This window comes from Podospora pseudocomata (genome assembly GCF_035222375.1).
Source record: "Podospora pseudocomata strain CBS 415.72m chromosome 1 map unlocalized CBS415.72m_1, whole genome shotgun sequence".
Classification (NCBI taxonomy): Eukaryota; Fungi; Ascomycota; class Sordariomycetes; order Sordariales; family Podosporaceae; genus Podospora; species Podospora pseudocomata.
Genome location: NW_026946363.1, coordinates 3,365,405 through 3,385,494, shown reverse-complemented (window position 1 = coordinate 3,385,494; position 20,090 = coordinate 3,365,405). Strand labels below are relative to the sequence as shown.

General features: G+C 52.4%; 10 protein-coding genes across 10 annotated transcripts; 8 read left to right on the top strand and 2 right to left on the bottom strand.

Annotated features, from left to right (window-relative positions):
• SMT3 (SUMO protein smt3) lies at positions 1 to 2,516 on the bottom strand. The gene is made up of 3 exons (XM_062885682.1): positions 1,099 to 2,516; positions 556 to 840; positions 1 to 446 (listed from the first exon to the last, which is right to left on the bottom strand). Exons 2-3 carry the CDS (start codon positions 793 to 795, stop codon positions 381 to 383), a joined length of 306 nt encoding a protein of 101 aa, XP_062748666.1. The 5' UTR covers positions 796 to 840; positions 1,099 to 2,516; the 3' UTR covers positions 1 to 380.
• On the top strand, positions 1,543 to 2,386 carry CMC4 (Cx9C motif-containing protein 4, mitochondrial). Its single transcript, XM_062885681.1, has 3 exons — positions 1,543 to 1,693; positions 1,753 to 1,800; positions 1,936 to 2,386. Exons 1-3 carry the CDS (start codon positions 1,691 to 1,693, stop codon positions 2,125 to 2,127), a joined length of 243 nt encoding a protein of 80 aa, XP_062748667.1. The 5' UTR covers positions 1,543 to 1,690; the 3' UTR covers positions 2,128 to 2,386.
• On the top strand, positions 2,504 to 5,984 carry NUP84 (Nucleoporin nup84; the record flags this gene model as incomplete). Its single annotated transcript, XM_062885680.1, has 6 exons — positions 2,504 to 2,853; positions 2,919 to 2,976; positions 3,033 to 5,075; positions 5,132 to 5,420; positions 5,485 to 5,886; positions 5,954 to 5,984. Exons 1-6 carry the CDS (start codon positions 2,839 to 2,841, stop codon positions 5,982 to 5,984), a joined length of 2,838 nt encoding a protein of 945 aa, XP_062748665.1. The 5' UTR covers positions 2,504 to 2,838.
• A 472-nt stretch (positions 5,985 to 6,456) lies between these two features.
• Positions 6,457 to 8,151, top strand: QC762_112590 (uncharacterized protein; the record flags this gene model as incomplete). Its single annotated transcript, XM_062885679.1, has 2 exons — positions 6,457 to 6,883; positions 6,976 to 8,151. The coding sequence occupies 2 exons, from the start codon at positions 6,457 to 6,459 to the stop codon at positions 8,094 to 8,096; spliced, it is 1,548 nt and encodes a 515-aa protein (XP_062748664.1). The 3' UTR covers positions 8,097 to 8,151.
• Positions 6,623 to 12,015, bottom strand: cyp15 (Peptidyl-prolyl cis-trans isomerase cyp15). Its single transcript, XM_062885678.1, has 5 exons — positions 11,929 to 12,015; positions 10,650 to 11,731; positions 10,109 to 10,589; positions 8,375 to 10,041; positions 6,623 to 8,320 (listed from the first exon to the last, which is right to left on the bottom strand). Exons 3-5 carry the CDS (start codon positions 10,185 to 10,187, stop codon positions 8,183 to 8,185), a joined length of 1,884 nt encoding a protein of 627 aa, XP_062748662.1. The 5' UTR covers positions 10,188 to 10,589; positions 10,650 to 11,731; positions 11,929 to 12,015; the 3' UTR covers positions 6,623 to 8,182.
• Positions 10,488 to 11,699, top strand: QC762_112570 (uncharacterized protein; the record flags this gene model as incomplete). The annotated part of the gene is made up of 4 exons (XM_062885677.1): positions 10,488 to 10,971; positions 11,027 to 11,240; positions 11,294 to 11,449; positions 11,528 to 11,699. Exons 1-4 carry the CDS (start codon positions 10,752 to 10,754, stop codon positions 11,697 to 11,699), a joined length of 762 nt encoding a protein of 253 aa, XP_062748663.1. The 5' UTR covers positions 10,488 to 10,751.
• Positions 12,016 to 12,366: 351 nt separating the features above from the next.
• On the top strand, positions 12,367 to 13,930 carry ARO3 (3-deoxy-7-phosphoheptulonate synthase; the record flags this gene model as incomplete). Its single annotated transcript, XM_062885676.1, has 4 exons — positions 12,367 to 12,372; positions 12,434 to 12,491; positions 12,550 to 13,452; positions 13,510 to 13,930. 4 exons carry the CDS (start codon positions 12,367 to 12,369, stop codon positions 13,665 to 13,667), a joined length of 1,125 nt encoding a protein of 374 aa, XP_062748661.1. The 3' UTR covers positions 13,668 to 13,930.
• Positions 13,931 to 14,047: 117 nt separating this feature from the next.
• On the top strand, positions 14,048 to 15,567 carry CYT1 (cytochrome c1; the record flags this gene model as incomplete). The annotated part of the gene is made up of 4 exons (XM_062885675.1): positions 14,048 to 14,264; positions 14,444 to 14,595; positions 14,739 to 14,801; positions 14,889 to 15,567. Exons 1-4 carry the CDS (start codon positions 14,190 to 14,192, stop codon positions 15,565 to 15,567), a joined length of 969 nt encoding a protein of 322 aa, XP_062748660.1. The 5' UTR covers positions 14,048 to 14,189.
• A 730-nt stretch (positions 15,568 to 16,297) lies between these two features.
• QC762_112540 (uncharacterized protein) lies at positions 16,298 to 18,183 on the top strand (the record flags this gene model as incomplete). The annotated part of the gene is made up of 3 exons (XM_062885674.1): positions 16,298 to 16,451; positions 16,502 to 17,804; positions 17,946 to 18,183. The coding sequence occupies 3 exons, from the start codon at positions 16,298 to 16,300 to the stop codon at positions 18,112 to 18,114; spliced, it is 1,626 nt and encodes a 541-aa protein (XP_062748659.1). The 3' UTR covers positions 18,115 to 18,183.
• A 270-nt stretch (positions 18,184 to 18,453) lies between these two features.
• On the top strand, positions 18,454 to 20,077 carry QC762_112530 (uncharacterized protein). Its single transcript, XM_062885673.1, has 4 exons — positions 18,454 to 19,352; positions 19,418 to 19,474; positions 19,533 to 19,648; positions 19,705 to 20,077. The coding sequence occupies exons 1-4, from the start codon at positions 19,153 to 19,155 to the stop codon at positions 19,788 to 19,790; spliced, it is 459 nt and encodes a 152-aa protein (XP_062748658.1). The 5' UTR covers positions 18,454 to 19,152; the 3' UTR covers positions 19,791 to 20,077.
• Positions 20,078 to 20,090: the final 13 nt, after the last annotated feature.

Here is a 20,090-nt window from a genome sequence, read left to right as displayed (position 1 = left end):
CAAAGTTGACTTTCCGTAAATTGTGTCATAGTACTACCCCCCGAAATGCGCCAGAATCAGAATCCTTCCACTGGCAAAAAGAACATCGCAATAACCAGAGATGACAAACATCTCTGCCTTCATCAAGACCGGGCCGCCCAAGATAACACCATCCATCCCATCCGATGTTGACTTGTTCCCACCTCATTGGTACTGTGCCTGTGCACCAACGACTGTGACCACTGTTAAGCCATGAATGCCAATGCTCTCCTTCGCTCCGCTGACTCATCATGGAAATCTACCGCCCACTATATGAGGTCAAGACATGTCCAGACGATTTTCCCAGTTTGCAGTGCCCCATAAACCCAAAAGGATCGGGGAAGAAAGGCTTCCTTGGATGTCTAGAGACCACCACCACCGACTTGTTCCTGGTGAACCTCGAGAGTGTCCCCATCCTGCATTTCGAGCTAAAACCAACGTAGACCAAATCGATTAGTGAACTGCCCTGCCCCAAGTATAACTGCAATGGACGAAGAGCATGAAAAGCCTGAAGCGTCCAGGGGTAAACAAACATACCGTATCTGGGGTGTCGGAAGGTTGGACACGCTGGCCTTCGAAGAGAAACCTGACCGACTGGATGGTCTTACCCTGGCGTTCGCAGAAGGCAGTCATCAGCTTCTCCAGCTTGGTGCTTCGTTTGATCTTGAAGAAGACCTCGTTGTTGTTGTCGGTCACCTTGATGTTAAGGTGCTCGCTGCCACCCTGGGGGACATCAGGGCCCTGGCCAGGGGAACCGTTCTCCGCAGCGTCGGCCATTGCGAATTCTTGAGAGGGGTTGGTTGTCGTCGGTGAGAAGGTGAGCTGTGAACGTGGGAAATTAGCCCTTCTTGATTCGAAAAATGTCTTTGTTGGGTTGTGGCAACTCGGATTGTGCGGAAGTGAGTGGAAGAGAAGTAGGCTGCTCGGAGGGGCGAGTCGCAGATAATGGGCGACTTCGGGAGATGGGAAGCGCGCGTGCCTAGGGGGGTGCCTGTGCCTGTGCCTGGAGAGGAACGGGAGCTGCCCTGGGCGCGAAGTCGCCTACGGGATGGAGGGGCAGAGGAAGCGCTTACGACGTACCTGAGCGGAGTGTCGCGGCCGATTTGGGATTCACGTAGGGGATATGAACCTTTCAGTGATCGATGGTTTGGACGAAGGGGGAGATGAGTACTGTGGAGGAGAGGAAGTAATCGGAAAGCTGCACTGTGAACTGACACTGGCGACAAAAAGTGGGATGTGGCGGTTCGTTTGCGCGGGGCGGTTGTTGCAGCTAGGCAGAGGCTTGGTGGGGCTCAAGTTGAATTAAGGTTTTGGGGTTAACTGACGGGCGGGAAGGAAAGCCCAAGCAAGACATAACATCAACCCTACCTAGTAGGGGCTTTTTATTCAAGCAGAAAAACTCTCCAGCAGTACAATAATCCAGAAGGAATCGGCGAGTTGGGGGCTCTACATACGGTTCCCATAGTGCCATGGTCCGCTGTCTCACAGCGGACAGCTAGCGGCTCTTTGATTTATGACAGGGATCCTGACATCATTGTTTCCACTCTACTTAAGGATTAGGAACCACGCTGATGCTGTTCGCCAAACTGGCAACCCTACACCGAACACCTGAAGCGTTCTTTGAAGACCAAACCCTTATAGCCCCGCGAACACGGCGCCATATCTCTTTAGAATGGTCAGGCTGCCTTACTCTCGAAATTCTAGAAAGGCGAATGTTGACGTTCCAAACTGCAGGCGCTTGAAAGAGATCTCCAAACTGATCCTCCATGCCACCCACGCGCGGTACGTCTGACTCTCCCATCACATGGGAGAGGTTGAAAGAAGAGGACATATGCTGACTAAAAACCAGTGCGCCATACAAAGTGAGCAGGCTATGTAACGTGTAGTTGAGGCTCACAGCCCAGTAAACCATTGTAGCTCACAGGCATCACAGATTGCTTGACGCGGAATGGATTTGACGAAGCCAAGTGTACAAGATATGTCGATGCCCTCTACGAATGTTGCCAGGCATTCTACAAAAAGAACGGCGACGAGGCAACCACGGTTAGCTGCCCGAAGGCGAGCTTGTTGAGGCTGAAGATGGAGCAGAGGGAGAAGGCGAAGCAATAATACAAATGGTCAAGATATCAAATGTATCACACATCCAATGCGTCCACCTGAACGCCCTGTGAAGGTGCAGGTAACTTATGAGGAGAGTGCATATTTACTCTAGGCGATCGTTGAGCGCGCGAGAGGCCGCGTGGACCTGAACAAGAACTGAGGCCTTGTTCCGAGACTCTAAGACGAATGCCAAAGACATGAAGAAGAAAAGAGGAAAAGTCCAAAATTTTCCAATCGCAAAAGCTTTTTTCTAGTTCGCTGAGTTGGGTGGGGCCCAGGGCGAGCGCGAAGCTAGAGCCTCTATACGGTCCGTGCTTATACTGAGAGTCTGGCTCACGAAGCTTGGCAGCCTTATAACCGGGGAGCTCACTCTCCAGGGCTTCGACGCTGCTCTCAAGCCCGATTTTTCGAACGGCATTGACGCGACCGCGTCCAACAGCTCAAAGGACCACCACCATCGATACCCACCCTCCAGGGAGATAGGTAGATTACCAACACATTACTGCCGCCAATCTCTCCGAAACCACCAATTGACCCCGGCGCTGAACAGAAAATTCAGTCAACGCCCAACATTGAGCATACGATGCAATAGACTTTCAGACTGTTTGCGCAAACAGACCACAGTAAGACGAAGCCACGGCCATTCGCAGACTGGGCAAGACTGTGTGAATCAGAGACTCTTGCGTTGTATTATTTCAACTTGATTATCCAATCGGCGTCATGGCGCCTGGATTTGTGAGCAATTCCATGTGTTCAATCTCGAGCTGGTTGAAACGTTGCTGACAACACCCGCTCGATAGAATTTTCCATCCATCTCCCAGGAAAGCTCCCGGGCTAGCTCGGAGAGTCGACTGCGAGGTCAGAACCCTTCTCCATGATGCAATTCCTATGTTTCCTCTAACTTGAGTGCGCAGAACCGTCACACCGCGACATGACCGACCTCGAGTCTACCTACCGCCATAGCACCGTCCGAGTCGGGAACGACGTCGATTTCTTCGCTGCTGAACTGGACCGCTACAACACCGATCTGAGAGGCAGGTCGAACTCTGAGAAACGCGAACAAATCTTCAAACTGCTCGATTCCTACTACAACTATGCACGGAACAGAGTAGACAGGTTGCAAGCAAGTCAGGTGGGAGGACGAAATCGGGGCGCTGTTTGGCAAAGACCAGGCTCGGTGGATATGGATGTGGACGAAGTTGAAGAAGGCCACTTTTCTGTCAGCGCTGAGGAGGTGCGACGGGCAGAGGAGGAGGCACAAACCTGGGATCTCTTACGGCGCATACTGCCTTTCCGTTACCAAGATTCAGAGCTCGCCGAGGAAAAGAACGGCAGGAATCCGGTGCCCCAGTCGCGGAGAGAATGGTGGGAGGAGTTTCTGATCACCGACTCTGTGGCCAGAGAGAGGAAGATCGTGTTGGAGTGGTTGCAGAACAGCGCCACTCACGGACCACCAGTCGATGTGGTTGTCAGCGAGCTCCAGCACAACGCCGAGAGGGGCGACATCCTGGCACATGGCTGGCTTCATACACGCCACAAGATCAAGCTACAGAAGAGTGTCAATGGGTACCAGGGTGTGCTTGACCCTAATGCTGCCACTTCCCAATCCCACCTTGGCTCAAATATTCTCGTTACCCAGCTCGATCCAGACGCCGTCACACGCCAAGGCCGAAAGTTAGAGCCGCAGGACGAATTCTTCGAGCGGGCCATCTGGCTGGGATGCTTTGAGATGCTACGCCGGGGGTACTCCATGTCTGAGATACGGGACTGGTGCGCAGAGAGGACGGAACTGTGGAGAGCAGCTACAATCGCGCCGCTGCCACTTTCAAATCCCCAAGATGAAGAACAATTTGACTTTGAGCCAGGCTCGCTCGTGCTCTGGAGAAGGATGTGCTATGCAGCTGCTCATGATGGGGGAACAAGCGAATACGATCGGGCCGTCTATGGACTTCTTGCTGGCGATCTTGAGAGCGTTGACAAGGTGTGCAAATCGTGGGATGATAAGCTTTTCGCCCACTACAACGCTCTTCTCAGGACACAGTTCGACATTTTCTTGATGAAGAAGTGCGGCAAGGACTTGGTAGAGATCGCTGCGCGTTTTCCGGCCTTCAACGCTGTTGTTTACCACGGTGAGCCGGCCACAGTTGCGAAGCGCCTCGTGGCCAGTTTGGAGAACGATCCGAAGACTAGCAACGAGGCTCTGGGGACTTCCAAGTCGCTCCAAGCCGCCATTGTTGCCAACGACCTGGGCCGGTATCTATTCCATCAAGGTGTTGTGCTTTCCAAGAAGGCGAATGCCAGGGCAAAGTCAAAGCTGATCCCAGAGATCAACTTCCCCATTTCGGAGCACATCAACGAAAAGAAGTACGTTGGGCTGGGCGATTACGACGGGTTGAGGACATTGGCTCATGTCCTCATCATCGTCAACACCCTGGATAGGCTCAGTGACTCCAAGCAAGAAAGCGGCCACAAGGCAATTCGCCACGCCCAGGAGAACATTCTTACCTCCTACGTCAGCTACCTTCGACTCGCCAACCTTGAGGAGCTTGTTCCCCTGTACTGCTCCAAACTCCACGAGGACCGTCTATACGAGGTGCTAGGCAGAAATCTCATTCACATTGTGGGCGATGAACCCCGTGAGCACCAGCTGATCATCATGACCAAGTTGGGAGTCGACATAAAGGAGTTTGGTCGAAAGTTGCCCCTTATCTACCTGAACGATGTCAACGACAAGTCGGTTCGATGCGATGTAAAGGGTCACTTCAAGATTCTGGAAGAGGGGCCGGCCACACTAAAATATGGTAGAATTGTTCGGCCGGATTTCATCGGGGATGACTCCAACGACATGGAGGGAGAAAGCGAAGAACTCATCCGCACTCTGGAGTGGCTCATAATGGTCCCGGGGCTGTTCTTGGAGACATGCACCTACGCCATCCGGGTTTACAAGTACTTCTTGAGTAAGTTATTCCTCCACTAATTTTCAGTTGCCCAAATGGATATTAACCCTCCGTAGAACGGGCCGACTTGCGTGCTGCCCGCGCCCTCAGCGTCCGTGTTTCCGGGCGATACATCGCCATGGAGAAGTTGACGTTCATCACCTTTGTGGACCAAAACCAAGATGATGTCCACGGGTGGTTTGATGAGGTCGCTAATCACGATTTCAGTGAAGCCTTCCTTCAAGAGTGTGGCGTCAGCAGAGACAGGCTTCTGAATGTTGTCAGAAACCTATGGGAACTTGAATGTCTCGTCCGAGCACTGGACTCAATGGAGACATTGGCTTCCATGGCTGGTCTCAGCAGAGAGTATGTACCCAGCTCACGTCTACTATTGAGGCAACACCGACCTTGCTAACTATGATCACTATAGTCCATCCCACCCCCCTGCGCGCGAAATGTGGACTCAGGCCGTTGGCGACGTGCGCAATGTTAAGAACTGTATGCAGCCGGTGCTGAACAACTGGTTGATGGTCAGCAATGAAGTCGACAACGACTTTCAGGACCTCCGCGAGGCCTATATTCCCGAGACAGTTAGCGCATACATCAGCACCCTCCATTTTGCCGGCGGCGCCGTTTCGCGCGACAACTTCATGGAATGCATGGACTTGGCTGCTCTGATTGCCGACAAGGACTCAAACATAGCTCAGGAGTTCATCAAGTCTGGGAGGATGAGGGAGCTTCTAGAGTCTTTTGCAGCCTGCAGCAAGGCGCTGGCTGTATCTACGGCTGAGAGTAAAGGCAAGAGCGGCAAAAAACACCGCGAGCTTGGATGGTATGTTCTCCTCTGTTCTGCTTCCCGCAGTGTTTCGATCTGTAGGTCTCATGCTAACTGTTCATAGGTCAAGGGAGCTTTGGTCTATCAAGCCATGAGGGGAGACTGATAGAAATGACACCCAATAAGGGATGTGTTTTTGAGCGCAGAGCTTTGTCAAGTTGGCGGTCTATTGATGTAAGAGGTAATGCAACGCGTGGGTTGGGAGCATCTGGTTGGCGTTTTGGTTCGTTTTGATTCCCAGGTAGAGAGCAGACGTTCTCGCACCGCTTGCGAAAGGGGCAGCGATGATAACAATAAAACGATCAGGACAATTTCCTCAACAGGATGTGGCAAACTAATGCTGAATTAGTTCTGGATGTGTATGACACCGTAGACTATGTTGATCCTACTCCAAATGCCCCCACAATTTACCACCATTGGCATTGGCATCTCAAAGAATAGCGAGTGGGTAGCTAGCTGTGCGGGGAAGTCAAGGCGGCTTCATTTTCTACTCTTCATGTCTCCGTTCATGTACACTGAAAAGCGCACTCGTGATACCCAAATTTGTTTTTGCAGCCCCAATTCAAGATGAACCGTCCCAGATCTAGCAACAGCGACGAAGCCGACAGACCCAACTTAAACAACCTGAACGCTAACATAAGAGATGAGAAGACACCACGCTCCACTGCCCCTACTAACAACGACAACACCACCACCACTGTCGTCGCCAGCAACAGCAACAAGATCCCCTATGGCCAGTACCAAATCGACATTTACTTTCAAGCCCTCACGGCGGGGAAGAAGCCCGTCACCACCACCGATCCCAACAAACTTGAACAGCAAGCCCGGGAGGCGATGAGCCCCCAGGGATTCAACTATGTGTTCGGAGGGGCAGGCGAGCAAGCGACGATGCACGCCAACCGGCTGGCTTTCCGGCAGTGGAAGGTCATACCCCGTATGTTGAGAGACACACTGCCTCGCAATCTAAGTGTGAAGCTGTTTGGCAAGACATATGGTATGTATTCTCATTCTTCACACACCACAACGATGGGATTTTCATGAGACCAAGGCAGAAGAAAAACAACATCAGCTAACAAAAGACACCAGACTCCCCCATCCTCATGGCCCCCATCGGCGTGCAATCAGCCTACCACCCCGACGCAGAAACCGGCGTCGCCAAAGCCTGCGCCGCCCTCAACGTCCCATTCATCTACAGCACCGCGTCCAGCACCCCCCTAGAGGAGATCGTCGCGGCTCTAGAGGACACAGGAGGCCCCAGCCCGCCCTCACCAGAAACAGAAGAGCCCGCCCCACCGGCGCCGGCGGATGATCCTGCAACGGCAGCATCAGCATCAGCATCAGCAGAAGGAAAAGACCCAGGACCAGCCAGACCGCCAACCTCGTCCGCTTCCACCCTAGTCCCTGATCCCAAGCCGTCCAGGTGGTTCCAACTCTACTGGCCCGTCGACGACGACATCACCGCCTCTTTGCTCTCCCGAGCCCGGGTAGCTGGCTGTGAGGTCTTGGTCGTAACACTGGACACCTTCATCATGGCATGGCGGCCCCTCGACCTCGACACAGGGTTCCTCCCCTTTGCCGTCGGGGAGGGCAATGCCCTCGGATTCAGTGACTCGGTGTTTCGGCAGAAGTTTTCTGACAAGTTTAGCACCGGCGAAAACGAGGCCCAGGTGGAGGACAACATCATTGCTGCGAGCCGGTATTGGGCCGGGGAGGTCTTCTCGGGGCACGCGCACAAGTGGGAGGACCTTGCCACCTTGAGAAAATTGTGGGGGGACAGGCCGATTGTGCTCAAGGGGGTGCTGAGCGTGGAGGATGCAGTGTTGGCGGCGAGAAGTGGAGTTGACGGGATTATCGTGAGCAATCACGGAGGGAGGCAGCTGGATGGGGCGGTGCCTAGTTTGGAGATGCTCCCAGAAATTGTAGACGCCGTTGGGGACCGCTTGACTGTCATGTTCGACTCTGGAATCCGTACAGGGGTGGATGTTCTGAAAGCACTGGCCTTGGGGGCAAAGGCGGTCCTGGTTGGCAGACCGGTGATATATGGTCTTGGAATTGCAGGGACAGAGGGAGCCAAGCATGTGCTGGCTTCGCTTTTGGCTGACGTGGACCAGTCTATGGGACTACTTGGGGTGCAAACGGTGGGTGAGCTCAACAGGAGCATGCTCAGAAAGATAAGCTACGGCGGTGATGTCAAAACATCGCTCTAGGCAGGTGAATACAAAAGGTGCCGCTCCTCATGGGCCGATCGGCAATTCATATTCATTCAGCCGCTGGCTCATTCCTGCCCATGGTGCTACGAAATGTCAATATTGACAATCTTGATGTCCTCCGCTGGTTTCTCTTTGTAGGTCTTGACATTTTCGATCTTGTGGATGACATCAAGACCTTGAACGGCGCGTCCAAATATCGTGTGCTTGTTATCAAGCCATGGCTGTCTTCAGTCAGTACCAATTTGCCAAAAGAAAGGGGTTGCATTACAACATACTGTTTTCTCAGTGGTGATAAAGAACTGGCTCCCGTTGGTATTGGGGCCAGCATTCGCCATACTAACCGTGTATGGCTTGTCGTGTTTCAATGTGCTAAATTCATCCTCGAACTCTCTCCCCCAGATACTTTCACCACCGGTTCCATCTCCCAGAGGATCACCACCCTGAATCATAAACTTACGAATCACACGATGGAAGATGGTGTTGTTGTAGTAGCCGCGTTTTGAATGCGTCACGAAGTTCTCCACGGCCTTGGGAGCTGCATCCGGGAAGAGTCGAATATGAATATCACCGTATGTGGTGTGGATGACCGCCGATGTGCCCGTCTCGGCGACCTTCTTTTGCTCCGTCTTCTTTGCCCCTAGAATCGTGGGTTTCTCGTTTTGAACATCTCTGGTTGACTTGGAGAATTCCTCGTCATTGGTGAACATGTAAAACCGGACCTTGCCCACGCCCGTGGTGATCAATATGGGATCCCTTGTTTCGGATTCTTGAAGAAGCGGGTTGCTGGATGCCGCCATGGCTACCGTAGTAACCCCCTTCTTCTGAGGCTGACCCTGGTAGAGGGCCAGTGCTAGTGGACGATAATGTTCCTCCCGGCCGTACACTTTGACCACTTTATTTGTGAATGTGTTGAGCACCTTGACACCCAGGTAAGAGCCATAGAGGAGAAAGTGACCAGATTCATCGAAGATGAGGTGGAATTTGTCGCGGAGAGCTGGGGATTCGATTTCCCGTTCCGTTGCTAACCGGCGACCAAACTCGACTGGATCAAGTTTCTGTATCGCTGTTCCAGCTTGTTGCATTTCCTCAATGACCTGAAGGGACTCATCATAGGTGCGTTGAAGCTTGGCTGAGGCAAAGTCGAAGAGGCGGATTTTCCTGTCAGGGAAGGATATTGTGGCGAAGCGACTCCCATCTGGCGATAGCGTGAGCGAGGTCGGTATGGATTTTGCTTTCTTGAAGTCAAACAGATTCGTTGAGCTCTTGTACTCAAAGACGTTGTCAGGCTTTTGATAAGATCCTCCGGGCTGCCAGTATTCAATCATGCCTCCCTCATCGGCCGATATTACGCAGTCGTAATGGTCGTTGAAAGCCATCAGGGAGACGGGGCTGCGGTGAAGACCGGTGATGGTATGAATAGGGGTCAGGTTTTCACCCCGTCCGTCGTAGATGTGGATGCCAGGCTTTTGGCTATCGTCGGATATGGCTAGCAGAGGAAGAGAAGCACCTTTCTTGTGAACCCAGCATACACACCGCGGCACATACTCTAGCTGGATAACAGCTAACAGATCAAATGTCATGACATCGAACAGCTTCACCGTCTTGTCGGGGCCGGCAGTTGCAAAACTCCTCCCATCTGCGCTGGTCGAAACAGAGCGGATCTCCCCCTGGTGGGCCTTGAACTCCTTCACGAACTCGATGCCGTCGGCGACCTTCTTCCAGAACTTGACTACGCCATCCACAGACGATGTTATGAGGAACTCGGTCAGAGGTGTCATGGTGAGAAATGCCAACTGCTCTTTGTGCATCAGGGACTTGGAGTAACGGGTCGACTTGGGGAGGGCTGAGATGTAGAGCTTTTCGTATGGCAGAACACGGCGCTTCTTTTTGGGCGCTGAGGCGGACGGCAACTGCGGTCCCATGTCATCGTCTGAAGAGCTATCTGAAAGACACTGTTAGCAAGCGCAAAGGAAGCAGTGGCTGTGGAAAATAAATAGGGCAACACTCACCGGAACCATCATTTTCTGTGAATTCTGCATGGCTGCGCTTGTTGGACTTCAAGTCCTCATCGTTGGTGTTGTCCGCCATGTTGGAATGTCGTATGAGAGTTCCTCCCCAGGGGTTACGTCTGATGGCGATGGTGATGGCGATGATATGGCCAAGCCAGTATGGTGGTTAACAATTTCTGGAGAACGCGAACACTTGCGTCGAACGCGCATCCAAATCGGGCATCGCTTCGTCCCGCCAGGCGATGGAGGTGGGGGGTTTGTGCCAAGGCGCTAGAGGCTTTGGAAGCCGTGGAGAAGCTCACAACGCTAAGGGCACCCCTGACTTGCTGAAGGTCATGGCCGATAACCGTGGACATGAGGTGCACTATGACTTGAACGTTGACCCTATGGTTCATGGCATCTTCTTTGCTTGTATTCATCCGTTATATCGTTGTACACTTTCGTTCCGTAGCTGGCAGTTGAATCTGTTTTATTACCACTCCTTTGCGAGTACCTTCCGTTTGCCTATCACCCTGGATCTTTTCTGATCGAAATCGATGACGTAGAGAGGGTCCATCACACACTCTTTGATAACCTCTTTCTTGCTTCGATCCACATTTCGATAAATATAAAGAAGAGGCCTCATAAGGAATACCGAGGTCAGATGGCATTTAATTTCAACCGTGCATCTTGCTCACCCGCTCGAAATAGGTACGGAATGGCAAACCAACCTCACCCTTTACAACGGCTCTCCTCGCCTTCCCGGAGCTTCTCAGCCCTCGTACATGCCATCGGTCTTTTGTCATACTCGTGCAGCTTTTGGTGCCTTCAGCAGTTCCCAACCGAAATTCACTTCGGGTTTGGTGGTGACTTTCAACTTCTCAGTACATTACGTTCCACACAAGAGGATGAAAGACAAAAGACTGACAAGGGGAACAGCCATCATTGGGCTCGCTTTAGCGACGGCAACGTTTGCCTTTGGCCTGTTGGCCGATCTCACTCTGAGCCCTCGGCTCTTTGGCATCAAAAATGTTCTCTCAGTGTGTTCAACACCCTTGGAGGTTCTGATCAGCATTCTGTACTGGAGCATAAGTGCCATTGACAAGTCCCTCCTTTTCCCACCAGAGTTCGCACTTCCATTCCTTCCAGATTTGTGAGAGTGCCCACGACCCATTGAAATGTCCAGTCTAACTCCAACTTTCACAGTGGATTTCATGCGATGCCAGCCGTCATGTTAACGATGGATCTGATACTACTCAGTCCTCCTTGGACCATCAGAGTTTACAGTGCTATGGCTCTCAGTACCTGCTTGGCATTTCTATACTGGGGGTGGGTTGAATATTGCTTTGAGCAAAACGGATGGTACGGTAACTCTGCAGACACAGGCAAAGCCCTGTTGCAATGACTTCTGTGTTGCTCCTGTCTGACCATGTCGTGCAGGTACCCGTATCCCATGTTTGAGCAGCTCAAAACTTGGCAGCGAGTGATTCTCTTTTCAGTCTCAGCCGGGCTCATGACGACGAGCACACTGGCTCTAAAGTGGCTGTACGGTAAGATCAACGGTATTGAACAGTTCAAGAAGGAAGCTCTTCATCCCATCAAGACGGATTGAGATGGTGAGCTCAGAAGTTGGGGCATCCGTACCTGTACAGTTAGCATGTCGTTGGGCGGGATGTTCCAAGCAAGACGATAGAATTCTAGGTCCGACGTCGGCGAGTGGGACCTGCTTCGAGCTCCCGCCTGCCTGCAGTTCAAGACCTTGGAAGCGATGTGGGTGGGGTCATGTCGAACCACCCTTTCGAGACCTCTGAAGGACCAATGCCTGGAGGTGAATTACACACATTTCGCCCTGCTGTTCTCTGGTTCCCCCATTGTTGATGGCTTGTGCCTTTCACTCGCGTGTCAGAAACCTGTGGGTGAACCAAAGCCAGCTCAGGGCCCAGTGTCTTTGACGTAGTTCTTTGCCGAATGCAGAAGCGATGCTAGGATAAGCCGAGTCTCTTCTGACGGCTTGTAAGTCAGAAAACGGTACAGTAGCACATTGCCCCACTTTGACTCATTGGGGTTTGCCCCTCTCAAAACTCTATGGGAGGGGAGTAGTTGAATTGACCTCGAGCTCTTTGACCGCCACCGGCGAAAAAAGATTCATGCACCTTTTGCTCTGCAAGACAATCTTTCCTCTGCAAAATATCTTTTAGCCTGTGTCAAGTTTCACCCTTTTTTTCTCACCAATTGAACCGGACCATTTGAGAGACAGACACAAAGCGCAGTCATCCATCATGTCGGTATGTTCAGGCCACAGCGCCGAGAAACAACAGGACTACGCTGACTCACATTGTTGTGTAGGGTTTCTACATTGAGAATAAGAATGTTGGCAACAAGGCCGAGAGCGAAGACTGGAGGAGTACGTGAGCCCAAGACTGAAACGTCGCATATGTCCAGCAAACGCTGACCTCGTTCAGTTCGCGGCTACAACCCGTTGACACCACCCGACTTGCTCCAACACGAAATTCCCCAGACTGTCGAGTCTAAGCGCACCGTTTTGGAGGGCCGTGAGGAGGCTGTTGCCATTGTCAACAACACCGATGAGAAGAAGAGGCTTCTGGTCGTCATTGGACCCTGCTCTATCCATGACCCAAAGGCGGCGCTTGAGTACTGCGACATGCTGCTCAAGGAGAAGGAGAAGCACAAGGACGAGTTGTTGATTGTTATGCGGTCCTACCTCGAGAAGCCACGCACTACTGTGGGATGGAAGGGCCTCATAAACGACCCCGATATCGACAACAGCTTCAAGATCAACAAGGGTCTTCGTCTGAGCAGACAGCTCTTTGTTGACCTCACTACCAAGGGCATGCCCCTTGCCAGCGAGATGCTCGATACTATTAGCCCGCAGTTTTTGGCCGATCTCTTGAGCGTTGGTGCTGTTGGCGCCCGCACAACTGAAAGCCAGCTTCATCGCGAACTGGCTAGCGGTCTCAGTTTCCCTGTCGGCTTCAAGAATGGCACCGATGGAAGCTTGGGCGTTGCGGTTGACGCGATTGGGGCCGTCAAACACCCCCATCACTTCCTCTCTGTGACAAAGCCCGGTGTCGTGGCCATTGTCGGCACCGTCGGCAACGAGGATTGCTTTGTTATCCTCCGTGGTGGCACCAAGGGTACCAACTACGATGCCAAGAGCATTGCTGAAGCCAAGGCGGCTCTCGAGAAGGCCGGTCTTCGTCAGCGGTTGATGGTGGACTGCAGCCATGGCAACTCCCTCAAGAACCACAAGAACCAGCCCTTGGTTGCTGCCACGCTGGCTGAGCAGATTGAGAAGGGCGAGGAGGGTGTTATGGGTGTAATGATTGAGAGCAACATTGGCGAGGGTGAGTTATCCCATGAACAGTTGACGTTGATTTTGCGAGTTGCTAACACTTAGACAGGTAACCAGAAGGTGCCCAAAGAGGGCAAGGAGGGCCTCAAGTATGGCGTGAGCATTACCGATGCCTGCATTGGTTGGGAGGAAACTGTCTCTGTTCTCGATGTGCTTGCCAATGCGGTAAAGAAGCGGAGAGAGGTTCTCAGCCAGAAGAGCGCCTAAGCTGAGAGCGGTTGAAGGGTTTAAAATGGAGCTTTCTATACAAGGAAAAGGCGTTGGTTTTTGATATGGGGCGTTTTTGGCGTTTCAAGTGTACAGGAAAAGTAGTTGTGTTTAGTGATATCCTGGGTGTGAATGATGAATGCGGCGGTATCGGTACGGATAGTCTCTGTCTAAGTCATGACCTCCGACGTTGATGTCTGATGCTTGATGTTTGAAGCCCCATCCAGGAAAGACGGTGGGTACGAAGTGGGAGCTTGGGGACTGAATTGCACAAGCCAAGCCCATAGCACCCGCAGCCGGGCGAGGGAAAGGCTGGCGGAAAAATTGATAGGCCGTCAGCACTGCTGTGATTGGCCCGCCAATCAGACAGCCAGAGTTCCTAAGAATCCCGAATTTGAGAATCCTGACTGCGTCGACCATCACCAGCCCGAGCCACCAACCTCAAAACACCGACATTGGCAGGCCAATTGCCTTGTCAGATCACCCACGATACCCCCCTAAGCTCCGCAAGGTGTGCCCACCATGCTTGCGAGGTCCTGTGTGCGCCCGATGCGCGCCTTCGCCAGCGCGAGAAATGGCGCCGTGCAGATTACCAAGGTATGTTTGCCCAAGACAAGTGCCAGGCCCCGTGGTGGTATGACATGGCACCAACGACATCGCCCGCCGAACCGCCGCCTCCTCCAATTGTCCCGACGAGAGAAGCTCCGGCCATCGACCCGGACGAGGACGAAGCTGTTATGTGGCCCGCTGGAAGCTAATCGTATTCGTCCTCCCAGCGCGCCGCTTCCTCGAGCTCCGGATCGACTGCCGAGTCGCCGCTCCGCTTGAACATCGCCGCCGCCGCTGCCACCGCCGTTGCTGCCGGCTCTGTCGGCTGGTATTACCATCTCTATGGCAACTCTCATGCCATGACGCCTGCTGAGGAAGGGTGAGTGGTTGATCGGAGGGGCCAACCCGTGTTGCCGTGGGGCCCGAGGTTATTCGTCTCATGTTTGAGGCATATTCGACCGGCTTGGACATTACGGCACCATGAGTTAGGATACAAGATCGCGAAGCTTACTGGCGACATAGTCTCCATCCCACCAAGTACCCCTGGGTTCACAACCAATGGTTCAAAACCTTTGACCACCAAGCGTAAGCTCTCCAACCCCCCACCATCCACCCCCTGTCCCTACTAGCTCCGACAGGATGGCTTACATGGGATGTCTTGCTTGCACACAGTCTCCGGAGAGGTTTCCAGGTCTACCGCGAGGTCTGCGCCTCGTGCCATTCTCTCAGCAGAGTGCCCTACCGCTCCCTGGTCGGCACCATCCTGACCGTTGACGAGGCCAAGGCGTTGGCTGAGGAGAACGAGTACGACACCGAGCCCAACGACCAGGGTGAGATCGAGAAGCGCCCCGGCAAGCTGTCCGACTACCTCCCCTCTCCTTACCCCAACGATGAGGCTGCCCGTTTCGCCAACAACGGTGCCCTTCCTCCCGATCTCAGCTTGATGGTCAAGGCCCGCCACGGTGGCTGCGACTACATCTTCAACCTCCTTACCGGCTACCCCGATGAGCCCCCTGCGGGCGCCCAGGTCGGCGCTGGTCTCAACTTCAACCCCTACTTCCCCGGTACCGGTATTGCCATGGCTCGTGTCTTGTACGATGGCTTGGTCGAGTATGAGGACGAGACCCCTGCGACAACTTCCCAGATGGCCAAGGACGTTACCGAGTTCCTCAACTGGGCTGCTGAGCCCGAGATGGATGACCGCAAGCGTATGGGTATGAAGGTTCTGGCGATCACATCTGTTCTGTTCGCCATGAGCGTCTGGGTTAAGCGGTACAAGTGGGCCTGGCTCAAGTCGAGAAAGATTGTCTACGATCCTCCCAAGGAGGGCAAGACCAACATCCGCCGCTAAATTCAAGCGAGGCTACAAGAAAATGAAGCTTTGCCTCTATTGTTTGTATCATATACTGCTACGGTCTCCCAGATCCCTATGTATCGCGTAGACGAAAAGGAAGAGAAGGAAAAGGCCTCAGAGGAAGATGGAGCAGCGGGGAAGTGTGATGGTGTGTAAATCAAATGTCTCGGTCTCAATACAGCTAGACTTTCCTTGTCGTTCAGCATTGTGGTCTAGAGTTTGGCAGTACCAAAATGGTTGATGATGACAGGAAATATGTTTTTCTGGTGGTTTAACCCATGTTGACGGTTGAGATGATGCACCAAGATAAAGTGATACCACCTCCCCACGTAGACCCGCATCAACGACACTAATCAAGTTGGCTCGGCGAACTCTCTTGTGACCGGCGACCTCACTTTGTTTTGTTTATGTAGGTTCTTTTACGTGACGAGAATCAACCCTCGATCTGTTTCTCTCCACCAATTATTCCCTCTTACTGCCCACCTAATACTGACTGGTATACCCACGCTGGGCATTGTTCCAAAACGGATCTTCAAGTCACCACAGCCAGAAAAATCCCAATCAATAATAATCAACTGCTGCACTCACCAAGCGACTTGTCATAGCAGATGAGGTGCTTTCGGGTTTAGTCTTTCATACCGACCAGTCTCAAGGATCTCGGCAGCAAGCTTTTGCCTTGGGACAAGCCCCCTCTAACGCCGTCAAGAAGCAGCAGAATACTACTTGGATGCGTGGCAATAAAGAGACAACAATGGCACCTCAGTATTCAGATGCCAATGTGCAGCAGAAGAATGAAATCAACAAGGCCAAACAAACGTCAAAGCATACCTCTCACTTTTGGGATGGTGACGAGGATATGAATGGCGCGGTTAGCTCTTCGGGTAAGTTTACATCAAATGCATCGAGTAGCAAACATACTAACTTCAGCCAGCCCCAGCCCCGGCATCATCTTTCCAGGCGTTTGTCAAGTTCGACGAGCTAGCGAATAAGTTGCGTGAGGAGCTATCGGCCCCTTTTGAACGGTTCGACAAAATCGTTCAAGAACTCCAAAAAGATCTTGGGATCAGCTTCAAAACAGCTATGCCTTCCTCCTCAGACTGTCAAGCTGTTTCAACGTCTAAAGAAACAACTGTCCCTGTCCCCTCATTCCCAAGCAAAAACTTGAAGCAAGAGGCGCCGGCTATGGCTCGCCAGACGCCCGTGCCGTTCCCGACAATTCCAGGCATCGACTTAGGTAACAACCTTCCCCATCATCATGAAGTCCACTCGCAACTCTATCCTCTTCTTCCCTCCCACGGCCCTGTTCCAAGCCATAAACCTGGCTTACCTCACACCGATTCCAAACCCATCCATTCCAACCCATCATCACCTCGCCACCGCGCGCGCACCCGAACCGAACAAGCCATCAAGGTAACGAGCAGAACTAAAACCTCCCCCTTTTTTAGCACAAGTCCACCACCGTCACAAGAGCTTGTCCAAGAAAGACAAGAAGTCCAGCAACAAGAAACACCGCTCATCAACCGCCCCCCAACTCCAAACCGGCCCCTCCGAAAACCGCCTCCCGGCGTGGTATCCAGCCTCCCAATCCCACCGTTGGGCGCCCCAAAGTTTGGTCTCATTCAGGAAGAGCTAGCACACTCCCCTTTTCACCTGTTGGTCGCCGTGACTTTTTTGATCAAAACCGCTGGGAAGATCGCCATCCCCGTGTTTTGGGAGTTGGTCAGACGGTTTCCGACGCCGGAAGAGTTGGCAAAGGAGGAGAATAAGAATGAGGTGGTGGAGTTGATCAAGCCGCTGGGGTTGTCGGAGCACAGGTATGCCATCATACAAAAGTATGCAAGGGGGTTTGTGGAGAACCCGCCGGTGAGGGAGAGAAGGTATGGGGTGAGGAACTATCCTTCGGTCGAGGATGGTAGAAATGTTACAGCTGGGGAGGTTTTTGGTGCCGAGGATTTTGACAATGGTAATTTTAATGGGGATGGTGGAGGGGGGCTTGATGTGATGGATATGGTAAAGGATAGAAGGGAACGGGCGATAGGGCAGGCTTGGGAACTTGGGCATTTGACGCAGGGTGCGTATACGTTGGACTCGTGGAGGATATTTTGTAGGGATGAGCTACTCGGTCGGGCGGAGAATTGGACTGGGAAGGGGGGACGAGGGGAAGGGTTCCAGCCGGAGTGGATGAGGGTGCTACCCAAGGATAAGGAGCTGAGAGCTTGTTTGAGATGGATGTGGTATGTTATACTTTATTCCTTCTCTTGTTTTCCTGTGTTGTTTGTGACCTGGGGGTTCTGTGTCACACACGGGTAGGAAAGAGGGCAATTCCCTAGCGAGGCCCGACCTGAACAGTTTTGCTGACTTGAGCTTGGTTGCAGGATGCGGGAAGGATGGGAATGGGACCCGGTAACGGGTGATCGAGAGCCTCTTCGTGAGGAGTTGCGAAGAGCAGTGGACGAGGGCCGGGTTGGGTATGATGATACTGGGAGTTTGGTGATACTGAACTCGGAATCTTCAGCAGGAGCTATGCAGCAGGCACCTTCATGAACAAGATACGTAGCTTATACATTTTGATGTAGCACATCAAGCCCTCATGTAATGTACCATGTTGATCCTCGAGCCGTACTCTTCCTATTCTAGATAAATATTTCATACTCGTAAATGATGAAGTATGAAAACAACCGATTTCACAAATATGGACATCACGCCGATATCCATGCAGGTCATGTGTAGTGCAAGAAGTCGGTACAACGTGCAGCAAACGGGCTCGGCTTTCTGCTGTGCTGCTCCAGCGGTGTTGCAGATGTCAAGAATGTCTCATGGAAGACCTTGAATGCTGCAGTGGAAGTGAGGTTCTCAGCCTCTTGGTCAGCTTTGCCTACCTATCAATATCCCACAGACACCTTTGAGAGACATTGGGGACAAAGACCGTCGATGGCAGGACCCCTGGTCGGCCAAATCAGGAAAGCACTTGGCTTGCTTCAGAGCTCTTGCAGGTAGTCGTCGGTTATCAAGAGGTCCGGGCGGGAGTATTCGTCCGTAACGATGATCTGGGAAGGAGCGGGATGAAGGAAGAGAGATGGTTTGTTGACGACTGCAGTAGGAACCTGGAAGCATGAGGTCAAAGAAGGTCCATGGCTTCCGGTCCTGTGTTTGATCTAGCAAGTTTGTGGGCTTTTCCGTAACACCGAGCTGGCCCAGCTAATCTCAGCTCCCTGGGTCGTGACGTGGGTGGATATTGAGCTTGTGTAGAGTGCCTGCCCCTGGGGGAGTTGCTCTTTCCATTTTCGATCATGAACCATGCTGCCCACCACTTTGTAAGTCTCCACCTTCCTTGATTTATCCGAGTAGGTGGTTTCGTCGGGGCCGGCCAGGCATTTTAGTTTCGACACTGTGGCTATTTCAAGATATTTCTCGTACTAGTATCTGCCCTTTTGCTCTCATCTACCTCCTCATTGTTTACACTTACCGTCACCAGAGCGAGTGGCCCCCAAGTTCCCGCAGAGCTCTGCCAACCCACCTCGACTTATACCATCGGGTCGTCGGAGGTTCAAAAGCACCGGAGCAGCCTTAGAATCTGACAACATGGGCACCTTCTCCACGTATCGCGTTTTGACCGCCACCGTTCTTCTTCTGGGCCTTGTGTTCCCCTTGTTGACCTCGGGCGAAGGTGGCTTCACCCATGACTGCGCCTATGCAGGCGCCAACCTGACCGACAAACATCACTGGATTGGTGTCTATTGTCTCAACGACGATGTTGATATTTACGGATTCAATTACAGCATGTGAGTGCTCGTCCCTCTCTCTGGTGGCTCCAAAAGAGAGGCATACTGATAACACGTCACGTCAGGCTGGACTTGGATCATTGCGCGGGAAACAATGCTGGACAGCTTGTAGTATATGAGAAGTGAGTGAAACGTCTCTTGATCCCGTCCAAGAAAGCAGTCTCCCTAACTCGAGGACAGTGGGAACTACTCCGGATCATGCGAGAACTGTACCTTTATTCATGACAAAACGCTGCATTTGAGTTGTTTGTGTTGGGATATGAACGGCGGGCACACTAACTCGACGCTCGACTTGAGTAAGCGTCTTCTGTCACAAGTGACGCCAGTTGACTTTACTAACAAAAGATTCCAGACACCACACTCTATGACTCGAATGGGGCTGTTGGCTGTTACAGTGTCCTCGGGAACAAGACATGGGAGCCGGCGCCGGATTCTTGACCGGGGAGCGTTGCATCTTTTGCCTGACTTCTGATACAACTACATATCGGCATGCTATGTTGGTAAAATCTGCACTTGATTGTGGTTTTTACGTCAATTTCCTTCGTTCTTACTTTTTCTTTTCACTATTTCCTGCCCCTGCTAGCGGGATGGTACGATTTTAACACTTTCGCGGAGAAATATGTGTTGTCATTCTCCAAAAATAGGTACACCCCGTATACAATGATACCTCTCACCACAACTTCACTGAGCAGACCTACATCTACGCGGCCCTTTTGGGCCGTTGATCGTGACCACCTG